General features: G+C 42.2%; 1 protein-coding gene across 1 annotated transcript in view; it reads right to left on the bottom strand.

Moving 5' to 3' along the window:
* Positions 1-1,037: 1,037 nt before the first annotated feature.
* LOC126276993 (uncharacterized) overlaps positions 1,038-23,959 on the bottom strand; it is a 61,813-nt gene continuing 38,891 nt past the window's right edge. Inside the window, exons 2-5 of the mRNA XM_049977321.1 lie at positions 20,003-20,164; positions 14,414-14,494; positions 14,089-14,330; positions 1,038-3,068 (exon numbers count right to left, since the gene is read on the bottom strand). Coding sequence (XP_049833278.1) covers positions 2,796-3,068; positions 14,089-14,330; positions 14,414-14,494; positions 20,003-20,164 — 758 coding nt within the window. The 3' untranslated portion in view covers positions 1,038-2,795. The remainder of the gene's footprint in view (positions 3,069-14,088; positions 14,331-14,413; positions 14,495-20,002; positions 20,165-23,959) is intronic.

Here is a 23,959-nt window from a genome sequence, read left to right as displayed (position 1 = left end):
TAGAAATAAAAATATCCCACTGCAGAAACTTCAGAGGATAATATCTGGGTAATAGAAGAAAAAGCAATGTTTTTTCCTCAAGGCGGATCTCTTCCAAAAACAAATTTATTTGTAACCCAACACAGACAGAACAGATTCAGCCTCAAGACGATTTATTACAATTCGTGGCATCTCATTGTATTGTGAACTTTGATTGCAGGGGATGCCCTGAAGAGCAGATCTTGTTGTGCTTTCTCTTTACAATCGTCCACACTTTTTGGTACCTTCCCACCGAGGTAGGCGTCATTGTTAATTTCTACTGTGATTTTTGTCAGTCAGTGGAGCAAATGAATATCTGTTAATCGCATCCTTGACCTAGATTCCTAGATCCTTTGCATTGTCCTCAAGTTTCCCATTGTTAGGCGACCGAATGATAATAAATATAACCTGGTGGTGAGCACCTAAGCGTGTGGTTCTCATTGTGGCACCGTTATCATAGTGTACAGTAGCCAAACTCAACGAATGGTTATTGTAAGAATTTAGTGAAAAGAGAGAGTGTTGCACTCGCTCGTCTTGTATGATCAAAGGTTGCATTAAAGCTCCTCACCTCTGATCCAGAACTGGGACAGAACTTTTAACTAAGTGTTGTCTACCATTCCAGTAATAACTTTCTGGTATCCTGGCACTTCTGTCATCTATTTCAGAGCCTCTTTACCTTTATCAATATGTGAGCTCTTTAATTTGATTACGGATCTTTAGGAAAATGTACATATCTAATTGAGTCTGCAATCTTATTTAAGCAGATTTCTGCTACCCCTTTCCGTCCTGTGATTGTTAAGACAACGTCGAATCACGCCTGTAGCAGGACACGAATGCAATACTTTAGGCACGGGCAGGGCAAGGAGTTGGATATTGGGTGCTTACTTCCAAGCCTCGCAGCTAGGTACGCAATTTCATATTTTCACAGTGTGTGTTTAGCACGACGTTCATTCTAAGTGGTAGTGAAGCAGGAAACGATATATAGGAAAAAGGCATGGAGAAAAATAAGCACGTTGAGATACATTATCATTTTTGATTTATTCATTCCTAATTTTACTGGCAATTAGTAATCCTTATACTCGTTGGAGAAAAATGACACAGCACTGAGAATGCTCAGTTGCAGCTACACTTACCTATTTTCTTCTAGCTGAAATTTGAACTTAATATTTTTAAATGCTTATGAATGGAAGTGTATGGTTGACAAATAGCACAAAAACTTTGTTACGCAATCTGAGTTATTATCGTGATTTTTCCGTGTCTGTTGGGATATGTCGATTCGCTGAATACAAAGCTAGTTTCGAGTTACCGAAATATGGTATGACTAAATTTTGGTGTTCTCGATGGATTTATACTCCGAAAAATATTGTAAAAATTAAATTTATGGGGTCAAAGATTCAGAAAATTAAGATTGGGCACAATAGCTATATATTGGTTTATTAAATCTACCATTATAGCTCAAATAACAGGCTGCCCTCGCGTACAAAAAAGTACGTTAATAACAGGAACTACGTCATGATCATTTATATCTAGATCAAAAAATGTAGGAAGGTACCCAATTTATACGTTAGGCAATACGTTTACAGGACACAGCACATACTAATTCTGTGCTATGTCCTGTTAACATATAACCTTTTGAATAAATTGGGTGCTTTCCTGTATTCCATAAAGCAGATGCAGTTCATTGATCTAGATACAAATGAACATGATATGACATATGTATTGTAATTAAATTCTTTAATGCTTCAGGATGGTTTGTCATTTGACAGAAACTAACAGTTTTAATATAGTGACATACAACTACTGTACCAAAAAATTATTTTTTAGTAATACGAGGGCTGTCCAGAAAGTAAATTACGATCGGTCGCGAAATGGAAACGACTATGAAAATCCGATAAATCTTTGCAAAGATGTGTTGGGTAGTGTCTCTAGTATGACTCTAGGTGGAATTATGTCGCTCTTTTCATTCCTGAGCTCTTAGTGAGCGCGTGAACATCTTATAGAAAATAGTGTCTCCCGCCAATTACGAGGGCCTGGTGAGAATTTTCCCGTGAACCTATGCAACCAACATTACATAACTGTCGTGCGGTTTCTTGTTCAAGACAATTCTCAGCCTAATTCTGCAGGGGCAATGAAGATGTTCCTGCATAGTTTCAATTGGAAATGTTTAGCTACCCACACTACAGCCCGTAATTGTCTCCCACTGAGTTTCATCTCTGCTCAAACGAACCGCTGGCTATGAAGACAACATTTTGGCACAGACAACGAGCTTTAGGCCAGCGTAGAGAATTGGCAGAAAGCACTGGCGGCTGCCTTCTATGATGAGGGTATTGGAAAGTTGGTACAACGCTACGACGAATGTGTGAGTCAGAGCGGCGACTACGTAGAGAAGTAGCTGAAAGGTGTAGCTAACTGTTGCAAATGGAACATTTTTGATTTTCACTGTGATTTTCATTTCGCGATCAATCGTAACTTACTTTCTGGACAGCCCTCGCACTTAGAAGCTGTAAATCATCCAGCAATCATAAAAGTAGCTGTATATTCTAGTTACGTTTTCTAATCTCCTGTATTTTTTCATATTATCGGAAATTAAAGTAACTGACAATGTCAAGACTCTGCTGAAACACGTAGGGTTAAGGTAAGTAACAGTTCTGAGTCAGTCAGGACTTGCATATACAACAGTGATGTTAGAAATTGAGAGAATCCTACACCTAAGGAGCATCCGACTTGTATCCCAAACTGTGGACGGTTCGGGCCGCTCCTCACAGAGCAGCTCACGCCTAGACGTGGTGGGCGGCCACAACCATAGCGGCGAGAGCGGCGACGGCAGTAGCTATAGTAGAGGGCCGAGCTGTCTGCGGCGCCGCGGAGCTGACGTCCGACTCCTGGGGCTGGTAGCGCTGGTCAAGAAAATGATGCTGCGGAGGAGGCGGGGGTGGAGGCGCCAGCAGCTGCGCGCGGGGCAGCGCCAGTGGGGGCGGGAGAAGGAGGCGTGCTGCCGGGGGCGGCGGCGGCGGCGCAGGCGGGCCGTGCATGTTGATGGTCACGTCCACCTGTGGCACAAGTAAAATATACTTGAGATCTACATCTACATCTACATTTATACTCTGCAAGCCACCCAACGGTGTGTGGCGGAGGGCACTTTACGTGCCACTGTCATTACTTCCCTTTTCTGCTCCAGTCGCGAATGGTTCGCGGTAAGAACGACTGCCGGAAATCCTCCGTGCGAGTTTGAATCTCTCTAATTTTACATTCGTTATCTCCTCGGGAGGTATAAGTAGGAGGAAGCAATATATTCGATACCTCATCCAGAAATCCACCCTCTCGAAACCTGGATAGTAAGCTACACCGCGATGCAGAGCGCCTCTCTTGCAGAGTCTGCCACTTGAGTTTGCTTAACATCTCTGTAACTCTATCACGCTTACCAAATAACCCAGTGACGAAACGCGCCGCTCTTCTTTGGATCTTCTCTATCTCCTCCGTCAACCCGATCTGGTACGGTTCCCACACTGATGAGCAATACTCAAGTATAGGTCGAACGAGTGTTTTGTATGCCACCTCCTTTTTTGATGCACTACATTTTCTAAGGACTCTCCCAATGAATCTCAACCTGGTACCCGCCTTACTAGCAATTAACTTTACATGATCATTCCACTTCAAATCGTTCCGCACGCATACTCCCAGATATTTTATGGAAGTAACAGCTACCAATGTTTGTTCCGCTATCATATAATCATAAAATAAAGGATCCTTCTTTCTATGTATTCGCAATACACTACATTTGTCTATGTTAAGGGTCAGCTGCAATTCGCTGCACCAAGTGCCTATCCGCTGCACATCTTCCTGCATTTCGCTACAGTTTTCTAATGCTGCAACTTCTCTGTATACTACAGCATCATCCGCGAAAAGCCGCATGGAACTTCCGACACTATCTACTAGGTCATTTATATATATATTGTGAAAAGCAATGGTCCCATAACAATCCCCTGTGGCACGCCAGAGGTTACCTTAACGTCTGTAGACGTCTCTCCATTGATTACAACCTGCTGTGTTCTGTTTGCTAAAAACTCTTCAATCTAGCCACACAGCTGGTCTAATATTCCGTAGGCTCTTATTTTGTTTATCAGGCGACAGTGCGGAACTGTACCGAACGCCTTCTGGAAGTCAAGGAAAACAGTATCTACCTGGGAACCTGTATCTAATATGTTCTGGGTCTCATGAACAATTAAAGCGAGTTGGGTCTCACACGATCGCTGTCTCCGGAATCCTTGTTGATTCCTACAGAGTAGATTCTGGGTTTCCAGAGACTCATGGGATAGCGATATCCACATATGCAGATGGCGGTAGTATCACGTACACAAGGTATAAAATGGCAATGGACTGGAGGGGCTTCATTCGTACTCAGGTGATTCATGTGATATGGTCGCACGACGGGAAATAACATACTTTGAACGCGGAATGGTAGTTGGAGCTAGGCGCATGGGACATTCCATTTCAGAAGCCGTTAGGAAATTCAGTATTACGAAATCCACAGTATGAAGAGTGTGCCAAGAGTACTAAATTTCAGGCGTTACCTCTCACGACGGGCAACGCATTCGCCGACGACCTTCACTTAACGACGTCGGCTTTTGCGTAGAGTTGACAGTGCTAACAGACAAATGCATTGCATGCAATAACCGCAGAAATCAATACGACGAACGTATCTGTTAGGAAAGTGCGGTGAAATATGGCGTTAATGGGCTTTGGCAGCAGACGACCGATGCGAGTGCCTTTGCTAACAGCACGACATCGCCCGCACAGTCTCTACTGGGCTCAACCCGTACCGTTTGGAACTTAAACCACTAGAAAACAGTGTGCTCGTCAGATGAGTTCCTATTTCAGTTGGTAAGAATTAATGGTAGGGTTCGAGCGTGGTGTAGACTCCACGAAGCCATAGCTGCAAGTTGTCAACAAGGCACTGTGCAAGCTGATTGAGGCCCCATAATGATGTGGGATGTGTTCATTGGAATGGACGGCGTTCTCTGGCCCATCTGAACCGATTATTGATTGGAAATGGTTATGTTCGGCTGCTTGGAGTCCATTTGCAGTCGTTCATGACCTTCATGTTGCCAAACAAACAACGATGGAATTTTTATGGATGACATTGTGCATGTCAGAACATTCTCGACAATTCGAGCAAATAATTTGGTCTCCCAAAATAGTCCAACACGAATCTTATCGAACATTTATGGGACATATTCGAGAGGTTAGTTTTTGCACAAGATCCTTCACCAGCAGCGCTTTCGCAGTTATGGACGATTATAGAGGCAACATGGCTCAATATTTCTGCAGGTGATTTGTGCAGTCCATGTCACGTCGGGCTGCTGTACAAGGCCGGCCAAAAGGAGGTCCCACATGATGTGAGAGGTATCCCAAGATTTACTTAATCTTAGTGTAAGTTAGTGTAGCCATGAGCAGCTACTTCGACACTGACCTATGAATCAAGGGTTCGACTAAGTGAAAAATGAAAATTTCCCGTTGACGACGAAATATATACGGAAACAATCATAAAAGCGGATTGAAAATGGATGGATCAGGAAATCAGCAATAGTTTTCCAAAATACATACATTTTTCCAACATACACATCAAAAGACTTGTAAAATTACAGAATAAAGCAGTTACGTGTCTAGCTAATTCGCTAACAAAATAATCCCACAAAAACTCATTCAGAGAACTAAACATGTTAATTGTTCCCACACTGTATACAGGTTGTTTACTTGTACTTGCATCAAACGCCTAGGGATGATAAACTAGGCCCTGGGAAACAACTTGTGTTAGAGACAAAACATGCAATGACGTCTCTCTGTGATGCTACGCGTCCATTTGATCGGTTATGCCCCCCCGAGAGGCAGAAAGGCGTAGGCATTCTGTAGCACGCGTATGCCATGTGTGTTGTATATGACCCAGTCATCTGCTCCATATGGAAGGGGAATGCCCCCAACATTAATGTGAAAGGACAAATATAATAAGATGGCCCACAGCAGTAACAAAAATATAGTAATTTCAGCAGAAACATTTACAAACTACTAAATTACAAAAATGTCACTGAGTAAATTCACATAAACTCATATATCCCTGTTAAGACACAAGCAAAAAGTATAAATCCACCCACAAGCCATAAAGTCTACAAAGCTTTGAGAGACTTCAAACACTACAAAGCAAGTGGAGAAGATAAAACAGTTGTGGAACTTTGGAAATATGCAGCAGAACCAGTAAAGATACCATTACACGAATGTGCAGCGAAAATCTGGAACAAAGAAGTAGTAGTAGAACAATGGACTACAACTATACTCAATCTACCACACGAAAGAGGACACAAAAAATGGCTCTAAGCACTATGGGACTTAACATTTGAGGTCATCAGTCCCGTAGACATAGAACTACTTGAGCTTAACTAACCCAAGGACATCACACACATCCATGCCCGAGGCAGGATTCGAACCTGCGACCGTAGCAGCAGCGTGGTTCCGCACTGAAGCGCTTAGAACCGATCCGACACTGCGGCCGGCAAAAAAGGACACAAATCAAATCCAAAGAAGCACACAGAAATTTCCCTTTTAGTTATCACATATAAAGCCACGCCAAAAATTCCATACAGTCGTTGTAAAGATCAACTTGCATTGGAACTAAGAGAATACCACAGAAGATTCGGACATTGGAGAAGCTGCCCAGAACAGAAAATCGCTTTGAAATCGGTAATGGATTTCTGCAAAAGAAGACAAAAACAACAAGTCAATCTTTGTAGACTACAGAAAAACTTAGGACTGTATCCACAGACCTTCAATGATGAAGATGCTAAGGAAATTCACTCACCATCCCAAATCTAAAATAAAATTCAAGGGAGAAATAACTGAGTGCTTTATGTTTAAAACAGGGTTAAGAAAGGGAGATGGTTTATCGTCTTACTTTTCAATTGTACTCTGGACTACGTGACGAGGGACTGCTGTAACTAAAATCCTAAAAACGTAAGAACTGAAACCAGGAAAGAACAAATGAATTTAAATTGCTTGAAATTTGCAGGTGAGTTAGCGTTACTAGCTAATTCAAGAACACAGAAATTAAACAAAAAGTCTGCAAAATGTAGCACCAAAAATAGGACTCCAAATATCATTCGAAAATGGTGATATAATGATGGCAGATCTGGTAGTAATCAACCGCATAACAGTAAATAACAGGAAAGTGAAAATAATGAAACAGTTAAAATACTTAGGCGAAGATAACTTGTAAGTAGGCTGTTTAGGTTTTTTTATTGGTAACGCCGCCGCCACGTAGCGCTCTGTATGAAAATCACTGGCTGTACCGTGTGCAGTCTGTGGCTGGTTTGCATTGTTGTCTGCCATTGTAGTGTTGGGCAGCGGCAGCTGGATGCTAACAGCGCGTAGCGTTGCGCAGTAGGGGAGTTTCAAACTTACAGCTTGGATGAGAAGCCTGCTTGGCAAAGAAGGACTAACAAAATGAGGAAAACTAAAAATTAATATCCAATAAACAATGTCTGTCATTCAGATCTAAATTAAAGCATTACAAGAAGGTGATTCAACTTGAGGTGACATGCGGAAGTGAAACTTTTCAAAGTAACACTGAAAAAAAGAATCGACGAAATCCTAAAAGTAGAGAGAAGAATAGCTGGAATGTGCATAAATAAGAAATATCTATAAGATTGACGATTGCGAGTAGTGCCAAATATAACGGTGTACAGTCAACTGAAGCCCATTCAGATAATATGTAGAAAAATGGATCTCTTGTTTTAGTACACTGAGTATAAAAGAAACCAAATTACCAAGAAAAACTATAGATAAACTTTGGAATATGAAGCAACAAGTGGGATGGACAAAAGAAATCAGGGAAGAACTAGAAAAAACCCTGGACGAATTGAAAAACCAAACAGAAAATTTAAAGAAACTGACAAACATAAAAATAAGATTCAAACAAAACATAGATAAATAATAAAAAGGGTAGTTACAGGTGAGGAATGAAACGACAAAAATCAGAACAAATGAAAAGATACTGGGCAATTCGGAAAGAAAAGCTACTGAAGAAGATGACCAGAAAATGATTGACTGAAGTGGTCAATGAGAACGTGAAAGCGGAAGAAAAAGAAGAAGAAGAAGAAGAAGAAGAAGAAGAAGAAGAAGGTGAAGAAGAATACTACAGTAATAGGTCATCACCAAACGTCTGCTCCTTCAGACATGCAAGTATGTTTGAAGGAATAGACACTGTAACAATAAATGGGTAAGATTATCACATACGAGAAACATGGCTTCATCTACCTGACAAAATTCCAGCAAATGATGTTCACTTTTACCACAAACAGCTTAAAAACCACGCAGAGGATATAACCATTCAGAAATAAATTAGAATGTCATTTAGAATCATTGAGCCCATACGGTATTAGATACTACGCAGAAGCTAGACATAATGAAATTATAAAATACACAAATCAAAGTAATCAGTTACCCTTCCTACTTTTTGTTTCTGTGTGAGAATATGTCTGATGTTTTTCATTTTTTTCCTGGATGGTTTGCCGGGACTTTGAACTTTATCCATTCCAAATTCTACTTCTATCACTTAAAATCTACACCACATCGCTTCATTGAAGCTGATGATGAAGCAGTAATCATTCAATCGACTTTTATCACCACACCTTCCAAAGCCAGACCCAGGGGAAGGTAGAAAGGAAGAATATAGAAGAAAATAATAATTTTGAGTAGAAAATTGTATTTGTGGTGTGGTGCGTTAGTGGTAATCACTTCAGGAATAATGTTTCCATTTTATAGAAAATCACCTTACTATTTATTTGGTACGACAAACATCTAAAAAAAAAAAGATATTCTGCTTCTATCTGAAACAGTTATGTGTTATTGAGGCTAGTTATTAGTACTTTCTGTGTAAGATCATGTAGCGCTACAAATTATTTCCTTGAGTTATATAATTGGGAAACAAATTACAAATGACATTTCTAATACAATTCATGATCGAATAAACTATTAACAAAAGAATAATTACGGCCTTTGCCTGGAAGATTTGTAGAAACGACGGAAAAATTGAATCCTGGATGGGTTGGCGGGGCTTTGATCTCTACTCATTCCAAATTCTATTTCTATCACTTAAAATCTACGCCACTTCGCTTCAGTGAAGCTGATGATGAAGCAGTAATCACTCAATCGACGTTATATCACCACGCCTTTCAAACCGTATCATCCATGTTAAGATGATAACAAATTCTTTCAACTACCATCTTTTCATTAAGATCCTCACTTTTTTTAGTAAATATAGAGAAAAGTCACAAAAATGAGGATATTTTGACAAATCATGTGTGATAAAGTGTAGTAGCGATATGGAATAATTGATACAGCACAAATAAAATAAGCAATTGTGAATATAGATAAATAAATTTTTCCAAACATGAATTATACGTTTGGCACCGGATAATTAACAATTATATGGAATGTGATGGCTACGAAAAATAATATATGTTACGTATATTTACGAGGGTTATTTCAAAAGACCTGCGCACTGCACATGTGCGGCCATTACGATGGCGTGATCAAGTTGCAGTTCATGTCAATTGTGAACAAGACTTCAGGAGTGGCGGTGTACATGTGTTTTCTGGTCGGTGGTGCTGCGTCTTGAGTAATTTAGTTTGTAAAAGGAACCTGAAATAGAGTCTGGTCGGATCACATGTAGTGACCAGCATTCCTATGTCAAAATCGGATCCCTACGTGGAAACAACTCAAAGGAAATTTACAATGCTCTGAGAGACGTGTGTGGGCATAGTGTAGTGGACTGTAGCAAAGTATTACGGTGATCTACTCGAATCCGTGAAAATCGGGTAAGCACTGATGATAACCCAAGAAGAGGAAGACCATTAACAGCAACACACTACAGATCGCTCTGAGCACCATGGGACTGAGGTCATCAGTCCCCTAGAACTTAGAAGTACGTAAACCTAACTTAAGGACATCACACACATCCATCCCCGAGGCAGGATTCGAACCTGCGGCCGTAGTGGTCGCGCAGTTCCAGACTGTAGCGCCTAGAACCGCTCGGCTACTGCGGTCGGCAACACACTACACCTCTCAGGTTCTTGTTAAAGAAGTTTCGAGAGAGGATCTAAGAAAAATATCTGAGGAAATTGTTTATGATGCCAGAATGTTTACAGACTCATTAGTTAATGACGAAACAGGTTGTTGTCAGATGGTTACTCCCATGGTCTGAGTGAAGAGCAGAAAATAATCACAGAAGAATTGCTTCAACGTTATCTAACAGAAGGAGAGCTCTTTCTGAAGACGACTGTTGCACTTCATGATACCTGGACACGAGATTTTGAGCCAGAACTTAAGTTCCAGACGCCACAATGGTAAAGATCCGACTTTCCATGCCCGAATAAATTCCCAACAATCAAAGGTGAAAATGATGATGATCTTTGCGTATGACACGAATGGAGTCATAGCTACAAGTGAGTACCCAAGAGGAGTTCTATAACAGGCGCGTACTACGAGCTATTTCTGCAAAATGCTATGCAGCCGAAAAATTCGTCAAAGAAGGTCTGACACGCTTACAGATGGTGTCCTCGTTGTGCAAGACCGCATATTACCCTACCAGTGAGAGAAACGCCCGACAAATGTGGATGTACCATTGTGAGTTCTAACCGGGCAGAATGCCCAGTCTGCTAGAAACCATTTTGCAATATTTCTTTCATTTGAAGCGGACCCCTGCAATGTATCCACTGTAAATGTTCACTTCACATTTTTGAAACCTGTCTTTGTCGACGTTTCGGTATCAGTTATAGTGGGTTAGACTTGTGGCATGCATACACATCGAAAACGCCTCAAAATGCTACGTCACCTGAACGCCTACGCTGGTGTGCTAAGTGGAAAAACGTAGAGCTTCCGTCATAGGCGCGCTTCAGCCCGTTCTGCTGAAATGACAGCAATAAGAGCTGCACCTAACCGCGTGTATCGCAGTTTGGCAGCTTGAATTGTTGAGCGATATAATTATGCCACAGAATCTGCTGTCTGAACCCCTATATAGCGAGAACAGTCTAGACACCAGCTGCTACATGACGGAGGTTCCACAGCACTAGGTATTGTTCTCCAAGTTCCACACGCCATGATAGTCTAGTAGAGAATGGCCAATTCTTCTTAGAAGAGGGCTGGAACTCGCTACTCCCCTGACATGGAGTAAGAAATTGTATTAGGCTAATTTAAGAATTCACACAGAGAGGTTAAAGGAAATTAAATTCACGGAGACAACCAAACCATCGCATAAAAGAACAGGGAAACAGAAATCAAATTACCTCACAGAATATTAGGGGGAGGGATAATAAGTAAAGTAATGAAGTTGTTGGTATGCTGGGGAAGGTCTCAGTAGTTTGAAAATAACTGATGTTTGAGTACCATATTACAGAGTATCTTAAAGTAATTGGTTATTAATTAACTACATGCTCACATAAGTCCAGATTGGATAGAGGAGAAATTTAAAAATATAGAAACGGGACAATTCTGTATACCGCAAGATACCGTATCATTTGTATCCGAATTAACACTGGACAATGTATCATTATTATTACTTTGTACTGATACAGTTACAAGAAATTTGTTTATCGTGGAGTGAGACAGGAACAGGGGTGTATTTATTCCTGCTAATTTTAGTTACATTTCCCAAATAAATCTGGCAGGAAAAGTTGTATAGAGATAATATCAGCCACTTATAACTTCATATCAATCCAAAAATTCCTATTTAAGTATCTGAAAAAAGAAGCGAGGTGAATAAAAAATGATTCGTTCCACTTCATTAAGATTTATCGTGCGAAATGATTCATGAAACAGGAACTAACTAACTTACCTGTTTAACTCAATAAGAAGATCATATTCTAACCACGAAAAACATCACCATACCGTAACACCACCTTCTCCGTACTATGCTGGTGGCAACACACACAAGGACAGATAATGTTCTCCAGGAAATAGCCAAACCCAAATCGATCCATTGGATTTCCATGGGGTATATCGCAATTCATAGCTTCAATGACGCGTCTACATTCATCCACTGATCAGTGGCGACGCTCTTTGCACCAACTCAAGCGTCCCTTAGCAACGACTGCAGAATGTGTAACTTATGAGGAGCTGCTGGACCGCGGTACCCCACACTTTTTAACTCTGTACGCACAGTCATTGCGTTGGATGAATACCTGATAGAACTTTGGAACAGACGAGTGACTCCTTTTGCTGATTCCATGCCTTTTATTTTTTCCCAGAAAGTAACGCATATCATTTTTTTTCTCAGCCGAAAACAATGCTACGATTGCGAAACAATACGTATGTATTATTTGTAGTCTCCTGAGTGAGCGCGCCAAGTTTCCGACACTTCCGACAGATATCGTAGCGGCAGAACAGTTTCAAAATTACGTCTGTTAACAAATTTCTCTTCTTCAGAAAAGCTTTCCTTGCCATTGCCAGTCTACATTTTATATCCTCTCTACTTCGACCATCATCAGTTATTTTGCTCCCCAAGTAGCAAAACTCATTTACTACTTTAAATGTCTCATTTTCTATTCTAATTCCCTCAGCATCACCCGACTTAAATTCGACTACATTCCATTATCCTCGTTTTACTTTTGTTGATGTTCATCTTATATCCTGCTTTGAAGAGGCTGTACATTCCGTTCAGCTGCTCTTCCAGATCCTTTGCTGTCTCTGACAGAATTACAAAGTCATTGGCGAACCTCAGAGCTTTTATTTCTTCTCCATGGACTTTAATTCCCACTACGAATTTTTCTTTTGTTTCCTTTACTGCTTGCTCAATATACAGATTGAATAACATCGGGGGTATGCTCAACTCTGTCTCACTCGCTTCCCAACCACTGCTTCCCTTTCATGCCCCTCGACACTTCTAACTGCTATCCGGTTTCTGTACAGATTGTAAATAGCCTTTCGGTACCTGTTTTTACCACTACCATCTTCAGAATCTGATAGAGATTATTCCAGTCAACATTGTAAAAAGCTCTCTCTAAGTTTACAAATGCTAGAAACGTAGGTTTGCCTTTCCTTAATCTATTTTCTAAGATAAGTCGTAGGGTCAGTATTGCCTCACGTGTTCCAACATTTCTACGGAATCCAAACTGATCTTCCCCGAGGTCGGCTTCTACCAGTTTTTCCATTCGCTTGTGAAGAATTCGTGTTAGTATTTTGCAGCCGTGGCTTATTAAACTGACAGTTCGCTAATTTTCACACCTGTCAACACCTGCTTTCTTTGGGAATTGAATTATTATATTTTTCTGGAAGTCTGAGGGTATTTCGCCTGCTTAATACAGTTTGGTCACCAGATGGTAGAGTTTTGTCAGGACTGGCTCTCCCAAGGTTATCAGTAGTTGCAATGGAGTGTTGTCGACTCCCGGGACCTTGTTTCGGCTTAGGTCTTTCGGTCCTCTGCCAAACTCTTCACGCAGTATCATTCCTCCCATTTCATCGTCATCTACACTCTCTTCCATTTCCATAATATTGTCCTCAAGAATATCGCCCTTGTATAGACCCTCTATATACTCCTTCCACCTTTCTGCTTTCCCTTCTTTGCTTAGAACTGGCTTTCCATCGGAGGTCTTGATATTCATACAAGTGGTTCTCGTTTCTCCAAAGGTCTCTTTAATTTTCCTGTAGGCAGTATCTATCTTACCCCTAGTGATATGCGCCTCTAAATCCTTACATTTGTGCTGTAGCCATCCCTGCTTAGCCATTTTGCAATTCCTATCGATCTCATTTTTGAGGCGTTTGTATTCCTTCTTGCCTGCTTCATTTACTGCATTTTTGTATTTTCTCCTTTCATATATGAAATGTAAGATATAGGAGTACTATGTCAGTAACAGTCAGTTTAATAACTTACTTAAAACAGTTAAATAACTTACGAAACTTACTACGTTACAATACATTCAAATTTCATGTGAATTTGCTTATGTTTCCCTGCGTAAGTGTTACTTTTTTCATTTCTTATCAAAGATGCAGGAAGGGACTCTGACAGCAGGGCAAGTAGTGTGCCACCTTGACGTCCGCTGTGATGAGCGTGAGGCCCTCCGGCGGTGGAGGGGGCGGCTCCGGCAGTCCGGACATCACGAGGCGACGCAGCAGGTCGCTGCCCATGGACAGCAGCGGCAGAGGGACCGGCAGAGACTCCCCAAAGACAGGCGGGACCTCGTTGTAAACATCACCGTCTCCTTGTCCGAGGTCTATCCGTATCACGGCGATTCCATCATCGGGATCCTCTGCCTTTGTGTCTTCATTTCCTAGCGGGGAGTATGCTTGTAGAGTTGAAATCATCATTCAGTAAGACAGAATTCATGTTATTATACCTCTGTCGTACACTCACCATTGTTGCGGGCAAAGTCTGGACAAACAGTTATGTACGTTGTACCTGTGCCGCAGAGAGAACTGTTCACCTTCTTGAAATCTGCGAAACCAAATAGAAACGAATAATAATTACTCAGTTCCCACACTAACAAAATGTAATGTATATTAACACAGTCGTAGTTTTTGATTAATAGTGAGAGTTAAATTTAAAAAAAATCTAAAACAGCACATAATGCCAATAAACTTGTTTATTGGGACTGGTAGGTTTGGTAGCACCAGTTCAGCAGGAGTGTAAGTGACTGTAATGGATATTTGTATAGCGTGGCTTCTTGTTTGTGTTGTATGATCTACATCTACATCTACATGACTACTCTCCAACTCACATTTAAGTGCTTGGCAGAGGGTTCATCGAACCACAATCATACTATCTCTCTACTATTCCACTCCCGAACAGCGAGCGGGAAAAACGAACACCTAAACCTTTCTGTTCGAGCTCTGATTTCTCTTATTTTATTTTGATGATCATTCCTACCTATGTAGGTTGGGCTCAACAAAATATTTTCGCATTCGGAAGAGAAAGTTGGTGACTGAAATTTCGTAAAAAGGTCTCGCCGCGCCGAAAAAACGTCTATGCGGTAATGACTTCCATCCCAACTCGTGTATCATATCTGCCACACTCTCTCCCCTATAACGCGATAATACAAAACGAGCTGCCCTTCTTTGCACCCTCTCGATGTCCTCCGTCAATCCCACCTGGTAAGGATCCCACACCGCGGAGCAATATTCTAACAGAGGACGAACGAGTGTAGTGTAAGCTGTCTCTTTAGTGGACTTGTTGCATCTTCTAAGTGTCCTGCCAATGAAACGCAACCTTTGGCTCGCCTTCCCGACAATATTATCTATGTGGTCCTTCCAACTGAAGTTGTTCGTTATTTTAACACCCAGGTACTTAGTTGAATTGACAGCCTTGAGAATTGTACTATTTATCGAGTAATCGAATTCCAACGGATTTCTTTTGGAACTCATGTGGATCATCTCACACTTTTCGTTATTTAGCGTCAACTGCCACCTGACACACCATACAGCAATCTTTTCTAAATCGCTTTGCAGCTGATACTGGTCTTCGGATGACCTTACTAGACGGTAAATTACAGCATCATCTGCGAACAGTCTAAGAGAACTGCTCAGATTGTCACCCAGGTCATTTATATAGATCAGGAACAGTAGAGGTCCCAGGACGCTTCCCTGGGGAACACCTGATATCACTTCAGTTTTACTCGATGATTTGCCGTCTATTACTACGAACTGCGACCTTCCTGACAGGAAATCACGAATCCAGTCGCACAACTGAGACGATACCCCATAGCTCCGCAGCTTGATTAGAAGTCGCTTGCGAGGAACGGTGTCAAAAGCTTTCCGGAAATCTAGAAATACGGAATCAACTTGAGATCCCCTGTCGATAACGGCCATTACTTCGTGCGAATAAAGAGCGTTGCACAAGAGCGATGTTTTCTGAAGCCATGCTGATTGCGTGTCAATAGATGATGATGATAATGATGATGAGAGAAGGGAGAGAATGAAGTTCAGAGCTGGTACATGGCCAACTCGAGTAACAACTAGGAGGCAGCCGAGATTATGGTCCATATCCCGCGGACGGATCAAGGGTGTCGCATGCCCTCACTTCATGAGACACTGCGGAGAGGTGCGGAACTTAACCTAGGATTGGTGATCAAGGACTCCACGCCACCACTTCTCCTCCTCTTGCCGGCCAAACACTGACCATCACCAGTATTCGAACCTGCTTACCTCCAGTCGGGCGCCACGGGCGTACGACAGCGACACCCCCCGGGGACGGGTCATGAGATATACATCAAAGCAAAATAAAAACTGTACCTGTAAGGCATTGCCTTTCATAGGATAAGATAAGTGACAACTGATAGTCGTGTGGGTATTCGCTATGTCACCAACTCCACGAAAATTAAACTCTTGTAGTATGCGCATGTGATGTTGATTAGCACAAACACACCCTCAGATTTTAAGTTTAAAGTACATGAATAATGAACACTTGTGGGGAAGGCGGGAGTTGGAGAAGAGATCGGTCACGGCTTTGAGGAAAGATTCTTAATTCGTCTAGGTCGCAAATTTATGTCATTGTATAAACTTCCGATATAGATCAATAAAAAATCTAATATTCAAAATAGAGATCCCTGTTTCGCAGACTGGGCCATGTCATGTATTGTAGACATTTGAAGTAAGATCATAGCAGAAACGTATTCCCTTTTCGTTTCAATGCTACAGTGTGGAACCGCGCGACCGCTACTGTCGCAGGTTCGAATCCTGCCTCGGGCATGGATGTGTGCGATGGCCTTAGGTTAGTTAGGTTCAAGTAGTTCTACGTTATAGGGGACTGATGACCTCAGATGTTAAGTTCCTTAGTGTTCAGAGCAATTTGAACCATTTTCAATGCTAGTGACAGCTTTACCTGTCTGTATATGGCGTGGAATGGGTTGGAGAGTGTGGCAAGTGCATGTTGGCTGGTTGATTTTGGGGACGGGACCAAACAGAGAGGTTATCGGTCCCATCGGATTAGGAAAGGATGGCGAAGGCCGTGCCCTTTCAAAGGTACCATTCCGACATTTGTCTGAAGCGATTTAGAGAAATCACGATAAACCTAAATGAGGATGGCCGGACGTGGGTTTGAACCGCCGCCCTCCCGAATGCGAGTCCAGCGTCCTGACCACTGCGCCACCTCGCTCGGTGCAACTGCATGGTTGGTGAGCGAGCGTTCATACTGTCTTGACAGCAATCTGTCTTTCTATTAAACGGGAAATAAACGCCATGTTTCATTATTAATAAATACTTAATTTAACATTTTTGGACGTTATAAACCTATCTAGTGGTAAGAAAGTTGTAATGTGATGAGGATGAAGTAAAAAACAAATAAATAAAAGTCGAGAAGGTGCAAGCAGGACACAGGAACTGACGGTTCCGTATAAACTTAATTACGAATACAGATATAATAATAATAATAATTTCGTATGGCTCAGTGGCCTGGTGCAAGTCTTCGAACTGGACACCACTTTGGCGATTTGCGAGTCCCTAACCTACCCCAGTTATCCAACTGGGAAAAGGAGACCGACAGTTAAATGTGGTGACTCCTCACATTGTTGAGCGGTGAAGGCAGGGTTAAAACGAAGACTGACAAGCCCGTGATTCGAACAAGATTCGATCCCGCGTCCTCTTGGATTCCAAGCACGCGCTTAACCCCTGAACGACCAGATGCTGCATGTGTATAAACACTTCATCTACAGGTTTTGCTTAGTGAGTTTGAGAGTATCGAAATACTTGACATATATGGCCGTATCTTTTGAGTGCATTGACTTAGAAGGCTAAATTGTTTACTCAGGCAAGAGACGGTAGCTCTTACCATTTGAGATAAATTTCAACTTGACTCCTCTACCCGATCCTGAGAAGAAGGGTTCTTAATAGACGTACAGGCAGACAGACGGTGATCAAACGGCAAAATGAATTATGTGATATAATACAAAATTCACATCTTTCGGACATTTTGTCCTTTACTTATGCTGTGTAAACTTGCTTCTTGTGAAATTTTATCCTTCTAAGTCAACGGGATATATCCTATAGGTTTTGATGAATGAGTTTGCGAGTATAAAAGTATGTGACATAAATGACCCTTTCTTTTGCTTGCACTGACTTAGGAGTTTAAGTTTTTGATACCGCCAAGGAGCCACAGCTCGTAGTATGTGATATGAATTTGAAATTGCTACTTCTACACGTTCCTGAGAAAAAAGGATCTTAATAGACTGACAAACAGACATTCAGATAGACAGAGGGGGAACAAAGTTATACTATATCGGTTCAGTTTTTACCAAGTGAGGCACAGAACCCTAATTAATAAAAATATATGAAAATACAGGGTGTATCAAAAAGAATCATCCGATTTGGCACGTCTATTTCTTAATCTAATAAACACACACAATGAATTTTGATGAAAAGGAAACTCAAAAAGTTTTCTTTCATACCATTTCATAGGTGTTTAATCTGCCCCCCTTGAGATGCTCGGCATATATCAGTGCGGTATTCAAATTGTTCCCACACTGCAGGGAGCATGCCTTGAGTTACAGCTTGCACAATTGCTGTTACGCGATGTCTCAGTTCATTCATTGCTGTGGTGGCGAGGCACATAAACGGAGTCCTTTGAAAACCCTCAAAGAAAATATCACATATTCAGGTGCGCTGATTATGGAGGCCAGTAATGTAAGGCTGAATCATTTAGTGCAGTGCCACCGATCCACTTTTTTCCCTTTTTATCCTTTATTGTAATTTCATGCCTCAAACGAGGCAGGCCGGAAACGCCCTACATATGCCGCTCTTCAGCCAGTAGATACAACAGATAGACATAGAAGACAGAGAACATAAAAAGCATGGTAATACATGATAGATTGGAAGCCATTCGACGGAAGGCACGGTACACAAAGGTGGTCGCCAGTAGAACAGACGAAGACATCCAGTTGGAGGCACGAACGTAGGAGGACACTGAGGAAAACACTGTAGCACAAAACGGAGAAACGCTGATGCACGGAAACACTGGTGACGATCATGGGCGAAGTACTCGCAAACACACTGATGAAGAGGGGGGAAAGCTGCCTCCCGGTGGAAGGGAGAGGTAGGAGGGCGCGAAAGAGGAGGGGATGGAGGGAGTGGGAGAAAGAAGGGAGAGTGGGGGGAACCGAGCCATCGTTCAGTAATCCTTTGATTTAATAATTCCCGCACTTCCAGATGCCAGTGTGGTGATGCCCCATCCTGTTAGTACATGAAGTCGTTCGAATCAGTCTCCAAAAGTGGGAAAAGAAAGTTCTCAAGCGTATCGAGATATGTGCTTCCTATAACTGTGTTCTCGGCAAAGAAAACGTAGAGCACATAACGCTTTCTGTTCTCCCGACACCATTTTTACTAGAAGTGTAGTGGGCGCACACTACTGCTACCTTGTGCCAACCATGTAAAACTCTAGTGTTTGGCCTTTCCAACAGTACATTGTTCACACACGTATCTCAAACAACATAATAGTTACGATTTTTTTAAGGATGAGTCTTTCCGATACACCTTCTACAATAATACGCGCCACGGTTACTTATAACACGTCAAAAAATCATGTAATATTACAGCATCGTGGCAAGAACAAAAATGGTTCAAATGCCTCTAAGCACTATGGGACTTAACATCTGAGGTCATCAGTCCCCAAGACTTAGAACTACTTAAAACTAACTAACCTAAGGGCGTCACACACATCCTTGCCCGAGGCAGGATTCGAACTTACGACCGTAGTAACAGGTGGCAAGAACACCTAGCAAGAATTTATCTCAATCATAGGAGGTAGGGCACAACCTTTAAGCATCAGCATGTACCATAATTATCACGAAAAAGAGGATAACGTTCCTCAGTTTTAGCCACACTGAAAATTAAGGAACACGTGCAAATAAGTATCAAACAGCAGGGAAACTAGTGGGCTGTGTTAAAAATCTGACTCTACAGGCCACCGGGTAATTCATTTACATGCTGCTGGACAGCGTGAGGTAGTTGCTCTCACCTGTAGTCATCCTGCAGTTGATACACCGCAAAACGCACTCGTCGGCGAACAGCGCCATGTTGTCCGTCTCCTCGTTCAGCGCACACAGCGGTCCAGTGTCGGGTAGGCACTCCACCGAGTCGCACGCATCATCCGCAGCAGACTGCCAAACACTCAGCGACGCTGCAACAAACATTACGAAGCGTCGCGTCAAACAACACACACACACATTGCTTACTCGTCCCTAATCTACAGAATGTGTGGAGTCCAGAGTTTTCATGTACTGGACAAAAGGGTTGCCACCAGTCTCTATTAATGCATGGCCCAGGTCAGTACACTAACTAAATTAAATCAATACTTTTAACATCAGATTCGGGGTATTCAGAAAATTATCTTTCGTTTGATATGCATCTCGAATTGATTAAATTGTTATTTCAAAAGTCGTCATAATTATTCTTCAATTATTCGCTGTCAGACTAATTTTTACCCGATGATATGGGATCACCGTCAGCTTGCCTAACCAGCGGACTATGGGCTCGTTGGGGTGGATGACTCGTGGCGATAACATATTAGACCTTCTGGTGACAAACAGACCCGAACTATTTGAATCAGTTAATGCAGAACAGGGAATCAAGGATCATAAAGCGGTTACTGCATCGATGAATTCAGGCGTAAATAGAAATATTAAAAAAGGTAGGAAGATTTTTCTGTTTAGCAAAAGTGACAAAAAGCAGATTACAGAGTACCTGACGGCTCAACACAAAAGTTTTGTCTCAAGTACAGATAGTGTTGAGGATCAGTGGACAAAGTTCAAAACCATCGTACAATATGCGTTAGATGAGTATGAAGTACTCAGTAGCTCGGTACGGGCTTTTGTTAAAGTTTCGAGAACATCACCAAAGAGTCAAGCAGTATATTTGTCCCTCCTACTTATATCTCGCGAAGAGACCATGAGGATAAAATCAGAGAGATTAGAGCCCACACAGAAGCATACCGACAATCCTTCTTTCCACGTACGATACGAGACTGGAATAGAAGGGAGAACCGATAGAGGTACTCAGGGTACCCTCCGCCACACACCGTCAGGTGGCTTGCGGAGTATGGATGTAGATGTAGATGTAGATGAAATTTTGGGGTTCTAATTAGATTAATTCTACAGTGTCGTAAGATGGCGAGAATTGGCAGGGGATAGCCAGCCGACAGTTTCAATTTTAGGCCACAGCTACTTGCCTCGGAAGCACGAGAGGGGTCCACCGTTTCCGCGGAATTTGCCGCCATTTCAGCGTTCCCAACAGAGCAGCGCCGCGGGCTCTGACATCTGCGTAAGGGAGGTAACGTAACCACAGCTTGGTTAGGTTAGCTTTACGACGGTTTGCTTGTCGGCGGAAGCTAGCTGCGTCGAGGGCTCCTCGTCCACAGAAGTGACGAGGGGCGCCATGATCGCCCAGTTGCGACTAACTGACCACCTTGAACAGAGATGGTCAGTTGCGGCGGTTGTGAGTTCGGGACCAGCCACCATCTTTGCGTCAGTGACCATGCTTTGTGCACAGTTTAGCGCCACGGGCAACTCCGCTCTTGAGCTTGCAGACAGTTAAATTCATCTCAGAGTTCACATTCAGCAGCGTTCGTAGTTGTGCTGCTAATCATTCAGTATACGCAGTAGACTGGGCGCTATTTTAAATGATTCCGGGCTATTTGTTTCAAGTGGTTGAAGTGCCCCGCCCGAGCTTATTTCACCGTTCATACTAATGAACAATTTTCTCCATACTTACTCTTAGTTCAAGGTCTGGATCCTTTTAATAAAAAATTTTGACTAACCCGAATGTTTGCATTTTATATTCTTGTCCTGTACCGGGAAGCAGTCGGATCTGGCTTTTATAGATGTACAGTTATACTATCAGGCTACCGCACTAATGTATGTTTATTGAACGAACAATACAGTAGATTGTACCAGTCAGGTGCACCTTCCTTTGTTTTTAGTCTGCCTCTGTTGTTTTACCGATTATGTAAATTACCCATCAACTGAACCGCTGCTAGAATAGAATTAGTTCGCTGACAGCCACAGTCAGGCTAGCAGCCGACAGGTAGGTGAATGACAAACCTCACCACTTGCGAAGCAAAGAAATAGTGGCACAAGTAACTATTTTACCACATCTCTGCAACGTCACCTTCACTGGTACCCACACCATCGTCTGCAGCAGCCAACAACCGCTACAAGTGTCCTAAAATTGTGTATACACTTTTTGAAAATTTATATTTCTTTCACTCTGGAGTGTAAAGTTTACGATTGTAGTAGGGTATAAAACAGGACAGTTTGTACTTAATTTGGTATGTAAATTACCATTGGGAATCTAATAATGGTAATCAACCACTGCATAACCTATAATTATGACTTCCTTTGAATACAATATGGAGTAGTAAACCTTACGATGGTTTAGTAGGAATGTAACATTTTCCCCCTTTTAGCGTTCTATGGTTAACTAAAGCTTATAGAAATGAAAGGTTTTGGGCCAGATACATTAAGATGTAACGTAACGTAGTATACGCTCAGACAGACCACATTCCACCGTAGTCCATCGTCAACAATGACTAAAAACAGAACGATGTACCAAGTGTACTGCTTGCAACAGAATAGCAACGCAGACTTGCCCAGTTTGCCTGGAAGATAATCCATGTTTGTGCTTTTGTGGCGTAGATTGTATTCTCGGCAGCACTCCGAAGTTAGAAGTGTACTGGGGTTAAATGCAGTGAGTGGGCTTCGCCCTATCGATCTCGAAGGGAATGTGTAAGTGTAGTGTCATATCGCTGTCTTGGTTGGGGAGTATCTCTGGGAGAGGGTGCTTATGGAGAGTCGAGCGCGGGACACGGAGTTATGTTGTGTTGTGGCTAGCTCTACATGGGAAAGGCATTATTATGGAAGTTCAAGTGTTGTTAGAAGTGCTGTTACAGTGAAGTAATGAGATATGGAATTTTATTCAGGGAACGTATGTAAAGAAGTAATTAAATATAAGCAGTGCCGCCAGATAACGTATTTGAGTATCCACCCGTTTGCGTGTCGTACCGTGCAACATCAATCATCCGCGTCGTGTTCGGCCTCCTAGAATGAACTAACGTGAATCAGTAAATTATTTTACCACAAAGGAGAGCAAGCACGTGCCAGTGCCTCGCGGCGAGCGTGAGAACATGCGTTCGACGATCCTGTTTCCACATCATCAACAATTAGCCGCGTTGCGACGGTTATGAGCACGCTCGTACAAGTGAGAACTGTGAACTGTAAATTACCTTTAATGAACCGTGTCATATTATGGCAAGTGTCAAGAAGAACTGGTACCAGGTAGCTGTGTGTATGTGATGAGCGTAAGAACCTCCGTTCGACCATTCGGCTTCCGCATCATCAACAATCACCCGCGTCGTGTCGGTTAGGCGTATGCTCGTCTAAGTGATATTTGTGGACAGATAATCACCAAGAATATTAATTGGCATCAACACTTACGACTTACAGTCTAACCAGTGCAACCTATGATTTTCTTATAGTCTCAGAATATAATTATTCATACCAGATGTAGGACAGTGTTGTGTTTAGCGTTGAGTGGCTCCCCTAATCTCGCTTGCGTATTTATATGCTTCATTTCAGGCAAGCGAGCAGCAGTGTGGAGCATAAACGACGACCGCCGCGGGAGTATCAGGTACGTGGCGTGGATGGGGCACACGGTCAAAGCGAGAACAGTTTAAGGGTCCCCCACCATGTGTACCCCCGGCCATGTTACAAATGGACGATTGAGAAACACCCTTATATGAAGATAAAAGTGAAGTGGTACTCCATCCTGTTGAAAGTAATAATCTTCATTGTGAAAAATATCGTTAAGGCCTGACGTTATCATGTGGAACAGTACCAGGTAAGAATCATTTGCCTCAGTCCCTTCAGTGAAGTACAGCCCGATCAACATTGTTAGTGACAGACCACACCAGACTGATACT

Source organism: Schistocerca gregaria, chromosome 1 (assembly GCF_023897955.1).
Source record: "Schistocerca gregaria isolate iqSchGreg1 chromosome 1, iqSchGreg1.2, whole genome shotgun sequence".
NCBI classification, from domain to species: Eukaryota; Metazoa; Arthropoda; class Insecta; order Orthoptera; family Acrididae; genus Schistocerca; species Schistocerca gregaria.
Note: the sequence above shows the minus strand (reverse complement) of the source record. Positions and strands in the feature narration are given on the sequence as shown.